Here is a 15883-nt window from a genome sequence, read left to right as displayed (position 1 = left end):
GCTGTGCATCTGATCGTGGCCGTTGAAAATATTCATATTTTCTTATACACTGCCTATTACGGGAATGGCAGAAAACTTGTCATTCCAATGTATGCACTATTTTCGCGAAAACATGAAGTTTCATGAGTTCCTTCGAAATACATTTAATATGTGCCGATTAATAATATTTGGTTACTAAAAAACATATTATCTGGCACGTCCGTTTAGGACAGACACGGAAATACTGTTCTGTTTTGTTATATGGAATATTCCTAAAACAAAATGAAATTAGGGCACACTTTTCATAAATACACCGGACCCATTATAAGCCAGGTTCTGAAACCGATATATATATATATATATATATGTGTGTGTGTGTGTGTGTGTGTGTGTGTGTAAAGGTGTCATTTACCTCCTCACAAATGTAGATGGAACAAGACCTGTATATTCTCACGAAAAATGAGATCTCATCAATGGTTATATGTAGTATTTACATAAAAATACTTAATGTAATTAACATTGTTTGTCACAGCGATACATTTTATGACACCTTACTCTCAGTTCTCCCGATAAACTCCCAATACACACTCAAACGATAAACGATTTAACTACGTTTATTACTTTAAATTTATTGTAATGTAATTAATTACTTTATTATTCCCTAGATCTAAAATGCTTGAAACATTCGTTATAATATATTTACGAATATTGAGGTTATTAATTGACAGATAATTCATACACAATCCTGAGACACTGTAGGAATCTTTCTTCGACTTGAAAGTCTTAGGAAACTCCGCAATGTGGTTGTGCTGTTCGGTCTGTATCAGACGTAAGTACTTTGTACGTCTGTCTGTGAGGCAGGCGTTGACCACTTCCTCAACATTCTAGGCTTAAACAGCAATGCGAAAGTTGTACGAAATTGTCGACTCATCGAACAATATAATATAAAATTGATGGCACCATTTAGAAGTGCCAATATGTCCATAACTTCACCAAACAAATAGTAACATGTTCGGAAGAAGCATCTTCCCAGGACTACACTGAGAAGTCCAAGTATACCTTGAGGGAATTCTGTAATGAGGAAGAGCATGAGGACGGCCACAAGCATCTTCGTGGTTCTGTCTGTTCGCCTTTCGGACTTGGATACGATTCGTTTCTCGGAAGCCAAGAAACCTGCAGCGTTGCAATTGTTGTATCCTGCGGGAAAAAAAGGCAAAACTATGATATAATGGATATCCTGCTCTGTTCAGAGAATCACTACAATAGGTATTTGTCTTGGACCCCAACATTAATATTAATTTAATCACAATATAATTTATGCGTTGTGACACAACGTTTTGCCCCAAATGGGTACCAGCATGTCGGACGAATATATGTTCTCCAGCTTGATTTTAGAAGAGAGTCATGTTGGATCCATTACCCCTATGTCGCTTTGAGGCACTATGCTACAAGGTTGCGGGTTCAAGTCCCGATGAGGTCATTGGATTTTTTTTTCAACTGACCTAATCCTTCCAGCCGCACAATGGCCCTGGGGTCGACTCATCTTCTAACAGAAATCAGTACCAGGAATTAATGAAATAATTTTCTTGGGGAGTAAAGCGCGGCCGGCGCGTAAGGCTGACAACCTTACCGCCATCCTTCAGCCGATTGTCTAGATAATGTGGGACCCTCAACGTCTCACAACCCTATGGGCCTTCATGGCCTGTTACAGGGATAGCTTTACTTTTTTTCACTAGTGACTGTGGCCATTGTGACCTTCCACTTAGCATGTAACATAATTTAATAAACATCAAATTTCAACATAAAATAATATTTATTTTTTCAACACCTCGACACATTTCTGTTCTAAAATAATAAGCATCAGGAGTGTTCTTGAGCCAGAACTTATAGTACTACCACTCAAGGTTTCTGCAAGAGTGTGTATCCATTCTATAGGCTTTTATTACAATTAAAAATAAATATGTGGCTATGTATAGATATGTGATTGTAGTAAACGTATTTGCTAATAGAAGATCTCTGATGATGACTGAGAGTTGTAACTTGTCGGGGTGTTGAATAAATAAATATTATTTGTGTTATAACTTAATGGTGTCTATTAAAATACGTGTATATTAAATGGTGATGTATTACAACGGCACAGGAACTAATGTGGAAATACGCAATATAATATTTCAATGGAAGGATCACTAGTGTCCATTCTTAGGATCAAGGAACAAAGTACCCATGTCTTGGTAAGAGGAACATCTGAGTTTAAGAGACATAAATTGAGAGGAGGGCGGATAAAATTTTGTAATGAGGAGCCTCATTTTGTGCATTCTTTTTTTAATTTTATTAGGATCAGCAAGGAAAGGACACAGATGTTACGGGCATGTAACAAGCACCGGGAAAACGAGAGATGTATGCAGTGATTTTGTTGGGAAGCCTCAAGGTGAGGGACAAATTTGGAGACCTAGGCATCGATGGGAGAATAATATTAAAATGTAAGGGTGTGGACCGCATCTTGTGACTCGTTGTGCATACATTTAAACATTGGATTTCCTTGGAAGACAGGTAATTCCTTGATCAGCTGAAAGACTGTTAGCTTTTCAAGAATAACAAATACAGGAGAACGAATTCAATATCACAGGTTTATATTTTGGTATGGAGGTTGCACAAAGTACCTTCTCTGTTTAGGAAAGAGCCATATTGCAGAATGTAGGAAGAGGGGCTACTTGCCTTTGAGGGCCTGTTTCCTGCGGTTGGCCCTATATAGCGCCTTGATGAGCCAACAGCTGATGACGGTAAGAATGGCGCAGGGCAGTAGCTTAATGATGATGCCGTAGATCCAGAAGTTGATGTAGTAGAGCAGCTCGTCATCCTCCCTGGCCACCCCGCTCAGTCCCACGTGGTACAGAACTATGACCTCGTCATTCTCTAACACAACCGTTGCCTGTATCTTGAACATGAAGTAGGACGGGATGCAGACCAGCAGGGGCAGCGTGTAGCCGATCCCGATGGCAAGGTTGCACCGTTTATCAGAACATAGAATATGGCTTCGTTGTGGGAACCTGCAAGCATTTTGGGAACGTTATAGCTCCAGAAGTGATATCGTGACGACTTCACTGTAATAAGCCACACCTGTCTTTTGTTCAATTTCTATTCGTGGGCCGAAAGTAAGCTGCTTGACTGAGCGGCCTTCGTAGTCTAGGGGTAACGTTCCCACCTCGTGACTCAAGGTACGCGGGTTCAAACCCGGCGGAAGTCGTGGAATTTTTAAGGGCGGAAAAATTCAGGGAACAAGTCCTCCGGGAGGGACTTTAAGCCGTGGGACCTCTGAGCCAAATTCAGGACATTTCCCGCCCAACAGTAGTCTCTAACGCCTCTGGTAGATGGGGGAAGCATCGAGATACCGCTGAGCCAGTAGAGGCCGAACTCGCCGGCTGAGTCGGGACTGATGGTACGCACCAGTACCGGTAGGGTATAGAGACTGGTAGAATATCACAGGGGGACGCACAATGGACCAATATCTGATCTAAGTGCATGGGGAAACCCACCCTCTCCAATAAAAACAATAACAACAACAAGCTGGTTGACTGAGGACTTCGTGGTTTCAGCCAGTCTCTTAAAGGATATATTACTTGCTTCCGTTCAGTAGCGCAGGATGTTAGTAGTGTGCTTCTCACTGGGGTTCGATCCTCGGTCTCGTATTGTGGGATTTATGGTGAAGAAAGTGGCACAGGTAGTTTTTTTTCAGAGTACCTTGATTTCCTCCTGTCAGATTGCAACCTACTACAAATTCCATCATCGATGCTGTATAGTCTCGTTACTGACAGCATCGTTAAATTACCAACAAAAGAATATTACACTTGCATTTCAGCCCTTTCGAATACTGAACGCATAATTGTGTGGTTCATGTCATTAAACATGAGAATGTTAGAAGGAGAAGGTGATGGAGGAAGTAAAGGTTATGGAGGATGAGATGAAAGGACAGGAAGAGAAAAGAGAAGAGGTAGAGAAGAAAGAGAAATACGAATATTAGTAATGAATGATTATGAAGATAAGTGATGTAGAAGAAGTAGGAGATTAAAAAGGAGAAGAAGATAGGAGGAAGAAAACACGAAAATTATTCTGGTATGTAAGCGTTAGGTTCTGAAGTCACCCATAGACACAGAAACTATTGTAGAACTTTAACATCTATGTGACCAGATATCAGCCATCTATACTGATTAAACTGTGGGGAGGTGGTGAGAAACTCAAATTTCCGCACTTGGTATTGAATGTATTAGCGGGCGCCTTTCTGAACAGCTGTTCAAAGACGGATTCGTATCGTAAAGTCAGTCAGTTTGCATTACATTGTACAGATCCTACTGTTTCTCAGATTGAAAACAGAGTGAAGCATTCCTCTCTGTGTTTGGTTTCCAAGAATAACGTTTGAGTTTCAAAATGGCACGTAGTAATTTCGTGTTAAGCTCATAGAACCTTGTAAGATTACGTCTGTCTTCCCGGGAGCGAGCTGAGAGATTAATTACAGCGAAAGTGACTAAGGAACACTCAAGAACCATTATCATGCTAATTATATCCTAAAATATTCACTTTCAGAATAGAGGATGGCTTGAAATAGAGTCCTCTATATTCTTACCTTTCTTTAATATGGGACTGGGCACGCAGTACCGTAGTTGTTTGAGGCACTATGCTACAAACAGGAAAGACGCGTATTCGATTCCAAGTGAGGTCATTGGATTTTTCAATTAATCAAATCTTTCCAGCCGCACTATGGCCCTGGGGTCGACTCGGCCTCTAACAGAAATAAGTACCAGGAATCTTCCTGGGGTTAAAGGGCGGCCGGGGCGTATGGCTGATAACCACATCGCCATCCATGAGCCGATTGTCTACAAAATATGGGAGCATCGACGGCTCACAACCCTATGAGTCTCCACAGCCTGTTACAAAGATAGCTTCATCTTTATTACTGTGGGAATAACACAGGAAGTTTAAAAAGAAAAGACCTGGCAGATATACCAATCCAGACTTCCATTTGAGGGCCAGAACAGTGCCTTATCGGCGTTTCTTTATTGCTAGTGGGGTGGGACTAAGTCCCTTGTACTGCGGCCACTTCTGGCCTATTGTATCAGCCCCAGATGATAAGTGAGGGTGATTGTGCAGCAATTGGTGGAATGAAGATTGGCAAGGGAAACCGAAGTACTCGGAGAAAACCTGCCCCAGCGCCACTTTGTCCACCACAAATCCTACTTGACGAGACCCGGGATCGAACCCGGGCCGCCGCGGTGGGAAGCCAGCGACTAACCGCTTGAGCTATGGCGCGGCCATATCTTATCTGCGCTGCTTGACATGTCATATTACTAATCGGCCTCAAGTATAAAATCTGAAGAGGGAATTTTTCGATGCAAATGCACAAGCCTATGTCGTATACGTAGTAGCCTATTAAATGTATCCGCTTGTAGTGTGAACAGACTCTGTCACTTCCAGCCTAACACTACCTGATTCCATGTAGATGAACCCTTAATGAGAAGCCGCCCATCTCTCAGCCACTCAAAATTTCCAAACTTTTAATGGAACTCGAAGGTTCATTACCATGTTCAAATAAGCCCTCCACTGGTTCAGATCTTGAGCCGGATCAATTCAGTCTATATCACCCCATCCTATGTTAGACCAATTTTAATAATGTTATCCTAGTACCAACGTCTTGGTCTGCTTAGTGGTCTCTTTCCCTCTGGCTTTTCCGTCAAAATCCTATATGCGTTTTTCTTATCACCCATACATGCTACATACCCTGTCAATCTCGTCCTCCATGACTTTAGCATTATAATTATATGTGGCAAGGAGTACAAGTTATGAAGCTCCTCATTATGCAGGTTTTCTAACCTCCCGTCACTTCATCTCTCTTCGGTCCAAATATTCTCCTCAACACCCTGTTCTCAAACACCCTCAGTCTATGTTCCTCTCTTAATATCAGAGACCACGCTTCACACATATACAGAACCACGGGCAAAATTGTCGCCTTCAGCCTGGAATTTAAAATAGAACACTACGGTCTATCCGGAAGGGTGAATTATATGCTGCAGCTACAGTTTGCAAGGTAGTAAACGTTATCTGCTCTTCATAGAGGCATAAAATGCAGAGAGGTGAATCACTACAGCTCTGAACCAGAGCCATTCATACTTTTGTCCTGTTTCCGTGACAAAAACAGTCGAGATTCTGCGACATGATGAAACAGGAGTGGAGAATTGCACGACAGCAGGGGTCAAAGGCAATTTCAACTTTCAAATAGAATTTAATCAAGTGTCCCAAAGCGACTTTGTGTTGGAAAGTAATAATACAGATTTCCAAGTTTAGCCACATAGGGTTTTGCACTTGAATGCCTTACCGTGTAACATGCTCTGGAATTTATTCATAACGTTTGTAGCTTTTATTGATTACTGTAGCGACACAAATTGAAGTCAAGATGACGGATTTAATTGTGCAACATTCTATCTTAACTCGTTAGATAGGTGACAGCGGTTTCAGATAAAATTTTATTATTTAAGTACATATGTTTAGGCTCTAAAGTACGAATATATTGGTTCAACACTAGAACTTTGTTAGGTATGTATACTCCTCTTCGCAAGGGGATTTAACTATAAGAAGTGGGTGTTTTCATAACCCTGGGATTCACCTTTAAAGAGTGACTATAAAAAACATAACATACATGGTCTAAGTGGGATACGAACCCGAGATCAGTGTAACTCGTACACCAAACACCACGCTTAAATCACCATAGCAGTCATGTCTGTGTATCTGTGCACTTAAAGAGCTAAATAAATTTATTTTTTGTTATGAAGTATAATGACAATATTGAGTAATTAATGATACACGTGTGTAATTAACATTCATCGTCCTTTATTCATTCACTTATCCGTTTTCTTTTTTTTTTGTGTAGCTTAACCAGATGTTGCTATAAATTTTGAGCCCATAGCGTTAGCGATTTTTGCTGCGTTTTATCATGTTTTCCCTCAGTCTCCCTAGAACAATTTTGAGAAAGTACGTAGAAATAAGTCCTGCAGATTCACCTGTTTGTCGTTCTGTCACCTTATTCGGCACTAAATAACTCTGAGATTGATGCAGCATCGTTAATAAACTAACTTCATAGAGCACGGTCCCTCTTGAGACTGTAATAGTCGGGCATCTCAGAAAAAGAAAATTCCTGCCCTTCACGGAACGCGAAAATTTATTACCGTATTCACAAGATCCCGTCATTGGCCGCTGTCCTGAGCCAATCCATACCCTCCCGCGCCCTTTTAAAATCAGTTATCTAATGTTAACCTCGCTTCTGCCGTCTAGGTCTTTCAGGTGATTGTCAACCCTTTAAATTGCATTGCTCACTACATGTACAACTTGCCTTAACGTTGTGGCATATAGACCCGTTGCTAGGCAAAGACCTTGAAAGGAGCAACGCGACAACAGCCGTTGCTTTGCAATGATCGTGTGATAGGCGGTACTGTTAGACCCGTTTCTTGGTAACAGCCGGTAAATATGTCGGCGACATCCGACCTATCGCTAGGCAACCGCCTATAACAACAACAGAAAGACTGTTGGAGGCTGCGTTTTCTGTTGGGTCCACCCCGAGGCCATATACCGAGGACCCCAGACCGAATTGAACGGGGTCATTTGATAGCTGGCAAGCAGTTCTGTACTGGAACCTTGACGGAAGGGCCTGAGCGCTGGAAGTTGAAGAATCCCCACTAACATCCGGTACCAGGAAGCGGATGTTGAAGACACTGCAAGCTGGAGAAGACTTAGTATTTGCCGCAGTGGCTTGTAAAGTGTGGAGATCAGCGATAGCTCTGTAATTTCTTCTCGTTCCGAAAGGTGTGTATAAGTGGTCAGTAAATCCAACATCCAACCAAACCCCGTCTATAGTCACACCCCTAAATGAGTGATAGTGTTAAGTTATTCTACATTTTCCGCACATAATATATTTATGTCTTTGTATGATTTTCCGAATAAGCTATTATTTCCCTAACAGAATTAAGCATTTGGTCTTCGTAATGGACGAACCATGTATTATGAGGTAGGATCTGAATTTTTAAATATTATGTTTTTTTTTCCCCTTGGCACTACAGCCGTAGTGGGCCTAGGCCTACCTCCATGAACTTCTCCGTTCACTTTTTCTAGATCTTACTCATTCGGTAAGACTCCTTGGGCGGGTGATCAGCTCATCGCAAGGCCTCTACCTGTATACAGACACAGAAAAACGCACACACACGAACTAAATATCCATGCCCTAAGTGGGATTCGAACCCACGATCCAGGCTTCCGAGCGAGCGAAGACAGTACATGCCTTAGACCGCGCGGCTACCGTGACCGGCCTTAAATATTATGTAGGTGCGCTTAATGTTTCAAAAGGAACAATCCTGCGGAATTCTCTCACCTGATGGCGATATACCTCCAGACGGCCAGAACAAGGGTCAGGCCGATTGAGATGGTGTGCAGCACCTGTGTAAAGTGTGAGTGGAAGAGCACGAACACTGCCCAGTTGTAGGGCATGTAGAGTTGCCCAGGTAGCACCAGGTACGCGTAGCACGCATAGGGCACATACTCCAGCATGACAAGCATGTCAGCAATGGCGAGAGCCGTTAGGATCCTGTTGATTGGGGCGCTGACCATGTCCTTCCTAGTGAGCACCGCCACATTCAGCACGTTGGCCACGGTGCCAAATATACAGACGATCAGACTGAAATACCCGTGCACTGACTTGTACGATACCAAAACTTCCCGCATGGTGCCGCTGCAGTAGCACTGGCTCATGATTGAAACAGGCCTCGACGATATGTTTAACATCTTCTCAATGTCACTGATGTTGAAATGTTCCAGAAGAGATTGAGTCTGAGGAAGAGCAGATGATAACAGTTCTTCATCGAAACCATCCAACTCTGCCAACGAGTTGTTGAAAGCGGAGTTTCCAGATAACGCATCCATAATGAGAAGTATTTTGAGTACACGTGCTAAACTATAGCTAGAATGTTGCAACAATGGTCGTAAAGTAGCATTCATGTTTCTTTCATTGTCATCTCTCCGTGGCCAAATGTGCCGCATAAATAATTGGTATGACACAAATAGAAGGAAATCGGACACGAACAGTTTGTGTCAAAGACGTTTTTCAAATACATGTCCATTCGTTTCACCTCCTTCGACTAATGGTTTTCAGTTTACGAAGGCAATATCTAGCAAATTTTCATTAAAATGCGTTTGATCTTGTATAATGTTCTTAACAATATTATGTCACAAAATTTCAGAGAATTTTTCTATTAGTATACTTGTAACTTGTATGGAAATCCATTTCATACCACGTTCATGTTATGAATTTTACTTCTAAATTTCCTGGTGCTAGATACTAAACTTGTAGTTAATAAGGACCTTCAGACATTTATGGAAATGCATTTTGAAAGAATAGTTTACATTATCACACAAATACGTGGTTGCAACTTCAGACCACAGTCATTGGAAGACAGGGCAGCCGCTTGTTAAATGTTTACAAACACTGTATTGTTCGTTTGTATGGTACAGGACTGGTAATTATTTGTCTAGATATCGATCAGTCTTTTGTCATTCTTAGTTGATAATTAATTTACGAACATGATCACAAGTTACATTTCATGAAATTCGCAAATGTCCACATAAACAAACACTCAGTTGATGTGCTCTCCATTTTGAAGCAGAATGTCGACAGAATAAGAAACCGCTTTTCACTTTCATCATTAGGATACAGCAAGGCTGTGTTAAATGGATACAATTCTAGAAAACGTCCGTTTGTCCTCAGTTCTATAATCGGTATGATGCTTATGCGCAAAGTTTATTTGATTGAATATCCTCTTTCAGAATTTTCAAGATCAGGGTTAAAAATTATTGGAAAGCAAATTTCGAGTTACGATGCAGAATGAAACACATCATGCTGTATGCATTTTGCATTGAACATGTGTTAATATTCTGACGATCTAAACATATGGACCGACAACAGTTTCGTTGCCCTTCGTGTAGCACTGTCTGTTTGTAACAACTTTCGTAAATGTTCGTGTCTGTTCATTCGCTCCGTGTATGCCTAAGTTATACACTTTGATTGAACTGTCAATTCTAATTTTCAATACGCCACTTTGCACTCGTAACTAACTTTTCGCACGAGTTCCTCTAAAAAAGTTCTAACTCTTAAGTAATTCATACTTTCGTAGATGTATTGTGTTCGTTCAGTACATTGTTTTCCAGTATAAATAGTGCATTCAGCTTCTGGAGTCCTCTTCACCGACACCTGTAACAACACAAACAAGATGAGTGTTAGCATGAACTCACGCCGACATCTGTAACAACACAAACGAGATGAGTGTTAGCATGAACTCACACCGACACCTGTAACAACACAAACAAGATGAGTGTTAGCATGAACTCAAACCGACATCTGTAACATCACAAACAAGATGAGTGTTAGCATGAACTCACACCGACATCTGTAACAACACATACAAGATGAGTGTTAGCATGAACTCACACCGACATCTGTAACAACACAAGCAAGATGAGTGTTAGCATGAACTCATGCCATGAACCCATCGAGGTTCGTTTATATTTACACGATACCACACCATTGGGAACAAGACGTAGGTGGGTTGATAATATTAAAATGGATCTTAGAGAGATAGGATTGAATGGTATGGACTGGATTGATCTGGCTCAGGATAGGGACCGGTGGAGAGCTCTTGTGAACACGGTAATGAACCTTCGGGTTCCATAAAATGCTGGGAAGTTCTCGAGTAGCTGCGCGACTGTTGGATTCTCAAGAAGGACTCAGCTCCATGAGTGAGTGATCACACAATTAGAATGGAACGCATTTTTTCGAATGGCGAATTGATCCCAGTAGACAATTTCGTTCAAACTCCATGGAGCAGAGCCCTTCAGAATGTACTAGAGATCCAGATGTTTAAATAATTCATCGAATTCTACGAAACCCGGAAGTTTGTTATTATATATTCAAGAGCCCTGGCTTTATGAAACCCTGTCCTACGTAAGATAATAATTGCTTGTCTAATCAAAAAATTCTCTTCTTTTATGGCACTCGGAGACTCATTAGCATGTTCACAAGAACCCACCAGTGAACCCTATCCTCAGACATACTAATTTACCCAACATTCTGACACCGTATTATTTCAAGATAAATTTTAATATCCCCCCCCCCAATTTATACCTAGGTCTCGTAAATGGTGTCTCCCTTTCAGGGTTTTTGACTAAATTGTGTATGATTTCTTATCCCTCCTATATGTGTTATATATCGCGCTACTGTTTGCGTTCTTTATTTCTTCAGAATGATTCGGGATAGCTCAGTCGGCACAAAGACGATCCGGGTTCGATTCCCACTATGCCAAGATTTTTCTCTTTTCCACAGCTTCCAGACCGACTCTGGGATCCAGCCAGCCTCCTGTCCAATTGATACCGGGGACAATATCGCCTGGGTTAAAGCGCCAGGTACATGAAACTGACCACTCACCTTGAGCTATTGTCGAGGTCGAGAATGGTGGAGCTATGCCTCCACTCCCCTATATGTATTCACGCCATAGTGCTTAACTAATGAAGCACAGTGACAGTTTTTTCCATTTATTTCTTCAAAATTTATGCATAAGCTGGCAGTACTCAAGACAAAGGTGTCACCGAGAAGGAAATGTGACCGCAGAGATGTACAGGTTTTAGTGCGTGAGAATTGTAGATAAAGGGCCAGATGCAAAATTCCGCCTTCCGCACCTTGATTGCAAAAATTACTGAGCTTAGAAAGTAATTAGCACTCTTCATTGTACACGACACTGTTAAGCCTGTGAGACGGGAAAGAGCACACAAGACAGTTGTTCACTGTGCTACATTACTTCATGGTATATATATCATGAACGTTTCTTGTTTCATGTGGATGTTATATACTTCCTTATATAACAGAATGCAGGAAAATGTTGCAAATGAGAATAGAGAAGAAAGGAGACATTCTCATAATAGGATGAGATGTCATTACGAACAGAGCGACAAAGTTACATCCATTTCTACCGACATCTCATTTTGTCCCCGGAAACAAAATTTTTGATACCGTCTTGTCGTAAACTAACGGCCCACTGTCCCCGTTGCCATCTTTATTCAAAATCGCATAGGCTTATTTCAAGACAGTGAAATACACGCCTGCCACGAAATGTGAAACATCCCCTTCTCAACTAGACACGAAGGAAATTGTGGTAGCGCCTGTCAGAATTTCGTAATATTTATAAAAGTAGGCCATCTTTACGACCTAATATAAACTGAGTCAACGTAGTAGGGAACCTGTTAAAAAAGATGTAGTTGCTCAGCTAGTCAAAACATTCCTTGAATTTTATTTAACCTGAGACTCATAAGAGCCCACCATTGATCTATATTCTGAGCCAAATGGATCCATTCCTTGCCTTCGAAATGTATATATTTAAGATCCATTTTAATATATTCCTTCGAAACTACTCCTAGCAGAAGTAACACTAAAGTGACTCCGAAAACGAATTCAATCAGTACCGATGTACGAGTATATTCAGGAGGTTTGATTCCCGGGGGGGGGGACAAGCAATTTTTTTCTACTCAGTAGTGTTCAGACCAGCTCTCGGGCTCACCAGTTTCCTAGCCAGTGGGTACTGTGTGTTTTCTCCAAGAGTTAAAACGGCCGGGGAATGAAACTAAGACCTCACCTCCATCTAGTGACGTGGTCAAGAATAGTAGAGCAACCTTCATCCCCCATACGTATTTATAGGGTGATGTTTGATAAATTGAGCGCAGTTACAATATTGCATTTTATACGATGTGCGATAATAGACCTCTAGGCAGACCCCGTTCTCATCGCAAAAGAACTATTTTAAAATGAAATTCGTTTAAAAAGTTTACTATCGTCTTAGGAGTGACACCGTGGAGCCTCGTAGACATTTACCGACGTTTTGGAGGAACGTTCCTCTTTCATCTTGTGGTTACCCTGACCAGACTACACTTCGCAATATCCCAGTAACTTTGATATTCCTACTCACCGCCGTGAGAACCGCGCAAAGTTCACTAAAATTGTCTCATGCAACAACGCCATCTGACTTCTACTGAAGAGATGCTCCAATTTCATTGTAGGAAAGGACACCGATTAACGCGACTCAGAGTTCTCATGCCTTTCCTCAGTTCCTACAGGAAAATTCAGAGATAATAAGGGTATGACTGTTCCCACAAAAACAAACAAACTTCGTGGTTTTAGTCCGCAAGCGAGCTATACCGAACGAGCGACCGCCGTTTGTCGGCGAAATTAATGTCAACTTCAGCGGATAGAAGGTTTCGGGTCGTTAGCGCAACGGATCCCGAAGGCCGTTAATTTCGGTTTTCTAGACCGGAGCCGCTATTTCCTTGAATAAGCTCCTCAAATATCCTCACGAGGCTGAGTGGACCCCGTTCCAGACCCACTACTAAGAAAATCTGGTAGCGCCGGGAATCGAACCCGAACCTGTGGATCTGTAACCAGGAACTCTGAACACTAGGCCACAGAGGCGGTCCCATCCACAGTAATTCGAGTGCGTATAGGCTGGTTTTGAGTTAGTGACAGCGTCATTAAGCAAATAAATAATTGGAGCCATTACACGACGAAGCTAACCACCGTGGTGTGTCGGAGGTGGTTGCGCTGTTTACCTGTCAGACAACACGGAGCTAACAGGAAATAAATCAATAAATGGAGAGCCTAGCAAACACGTCTATTCCAAGGGGAGTGCGGGGGCATTGCCAATGTTGGGACGAGACACGGAGGCCAACACACGAATCGCAAGATTGCATTAGCAAAGAAACTGGCATCAATGCACAGATATTCAGCTTCGGTAATACCGAGGCTCGCCACGGACTCGATTCCGAGCAATATGACCTCTGTACTAATTTATCCGGCTTATTTATCTGTGATGAATATTTGAATATAATACCCCCATATCCTTTCTAAGGTTATGGTATTTTAAGATGTGATATCATGTAGTTTGATGAATCAGCGCCATCATTGGCAAAGCAGCCCTTTTTGAGCCATAGCCTTCCTCAGAAAATTCCGGCCAGACTTGTCTATTCCGTCGTGAATTAGACCACCCGGTTTTCATTTCATTGGATTTCGCAACTATTTTCTTTACAGCAAGTTTGTAAGCCTTGCAGCCAACCCCATATTTGGAGGACGAGGTCTCTGTGTTTGTTTCCCCCCAGTGACAGCTTGGCCCAATTATACCCCCAGGCACGGGGTTCCCTTTTCATCGCCTTCTTCAGGTAGAGATGAAAACTAATCTGAAGACGGAGGCAGCAAGTTCCTCCGAAATGTTGGTACCCATGTACCAAGCTACATTACGTCACATCTCAGGAAAACTTGCTGAAACCCAACATCTAACGCTGATCCTTCTATTATAAAACGTTCATAAATTAACGCATAATGGGAAGATAGTTTCTTACTGACTGTTCATTGATAAGTATGGCTAATTTTCGAAATTTCTTAAAGGATTTCAATGGAATTTTATATTTACTTATGTAAATATTTTATTTGTTGCTTCTTAAACAATACATCGTCGAATGGTTGGATTAATTAAAGAATTTGGAAGGAGGCGGTCTGAATTATGAATCTTAGTCTCTTTTTAGTTGGTTACTAACGACTTGGTCAAATTTAGAGAGTATATATGTATATATATCGCCGATTAATCTTGTAGAAATTTTGTATGGTTCCCTACATGGAAAATCCTTCTATCGCAAGGCAACAACACAGGAAATAAGCCGTTATGCAGCTGTGCCCCGAGTGGGACTCTACCTTGCGATCCTATTGGTCGAGTGGAGAAAGAGATCACGTGCGCCACACCTCATGGTCACTGTGATAATCTGAGTTGTAATATATAAATCTTGTATATTCACGGGATTTGGATTGATAATTGCATTTACTGGATTCTTATAACTCGGCACTACAAGTAGCTGTAACTGTTTCATGGAACTACACATTCTCCAGATTACTGTACTGCAGCACGCATGAAGTTTTCTGTCTTTAGTAGACGTTGCTGGGTAAGGGCTCCAAACAATGGAGATTCTTCTGCTGTCGTGCTTACTTCTTTTCCTGATGGCTACCGTCTCCTAACTAACTCATGATCGCAACTCATGGTATCACCGTTTACTCACTGCCTCTCCGGGCTATCACTCGCTGTCGACTACTACTAATGGCAACTGGCCAAGTTCAGTCAGAGTCAGTGTCACTTTACGACTGGCGGTTTATCGCCAATCAGTTCGTTTTGGCACCAAGCCCCTTTAATATCACGACCAGGTTATTTTTTCAACTGAACTCTTGCGGTCATAGTCCTTGTGTAACATCCTCTCTGACGAGAGGATGGGTTGCCTCATGCATAGGCTTCGCACATGTATCATGTTTTTGAAAAATCTTCCTTGTGCTCTCGCTATATAGTCTCGGCACGGATCGCCCAGAAAATACCCTTCGAACATTTCTGCTATTGTCGCGAGCCGTTGCCCAGCGATGGCTTGCTTTTTGACCGAGTCGTTAGCACGCAACGGACAGTGTTGTAGTCACATCACAGTACGTTTATCTAGTTGTATATAGATAAATGACTTTTGATCTGTTTGCTAACTGCATCTACTTCTGTTGAGTCAGAACAAAACTGCGTTATCTCATAATACTTCGCGTTAACTGTTTCTGAACAACGTCAGAATTCAGTGCACAGCACACCGTGGTGTTGTCCTGTGTCAACACATCACCGCGTCCAATGAATCAAGTGACGACACATTGGATATGCATTGTATTCAAATTAGATATCCAATGAACTGTTAACCCGCTTTTCGGGTTTAGGAAATTGACACTGACTTTGTGACCTTGCATCAAGTTTCACTTCTATTGAACTAT

At 41.8% G+C, this 15883-nt stretch overlaps 1 protein-coding gene across 1 annotated transcript; it reads right to left on the bottom strand.

Annotated features, from left to right (window-relative positions):
• Positions 1 to 431: 431 nt before the first annotated feature.
• On the bottom strand, positions 432 to 9878 carry LOC111875684 (sex peptide receptor). Its single transcript, XM_023872110.2, has 3 exons — positions 8387 to 9878; positions 2695 to 3026; positions 432 to 1176 (listed from the first exon to the last, which is right to left on the bottom strand). The coding sequence occupies exons 1-3, from the start codon at positions 9049 to 9051 to the stop codon at positions 803 to 805; spliced, it is 1371 nt and encodes a 456-aa protein (XP_023727878.1). The 5' UTR covers positions 9052 to 9878; the 3' UTR covers positions 432 to 802.
• Between the last annotated feature and the right edge of the window lie 6005 nt (positions 9879 to 15883).

Source organism: Cryptotermes secundus, unplaced genomic scaffold, assembly GCF_002891405.2.
Source record: "Cryptotermes secundus unplaced genomic scaffold, Csec_1.0 scaffold342, whole genome shotgun sequence".
Lineage (NCBI taxonomy): Eukaryota > Metazoa > Arthropoda > Insecta > Blattodea > Kalotermitidae > Cryptotermes > Cryptotermes secundus.
This window is presented reverse-complemented; position numbering and strand designations above follow the sequence as displayed.

What these genes read in the sequence shown, in the direction of transcription:
- LOC111875684 (XM_023872110.2), bottom strand. Translation starts at nt 9,051, where the DNA reads ATGCGGCACATTTGGCCACGGAGAGATGACAATGAAAGAAACATGAAT. An exon ending in TGGAGGTATATCGCCATCAG is followed by an intron (nt 3,027 to 8,386) that starts GTGAGAGAATTC and finishes AAATGCTTGCAG; the next exon opens with GTTCCCACAACGAAGCCATA. An exon ending in CAGGAAACAGGCCCTCAAAG is followed by an intron (nt 1,177 to 2,694) that starts GCAAGTAGCCCC and finishes TTTTTCCCGCAG; the next exon opens with GATACAACAATTGCAACGCT.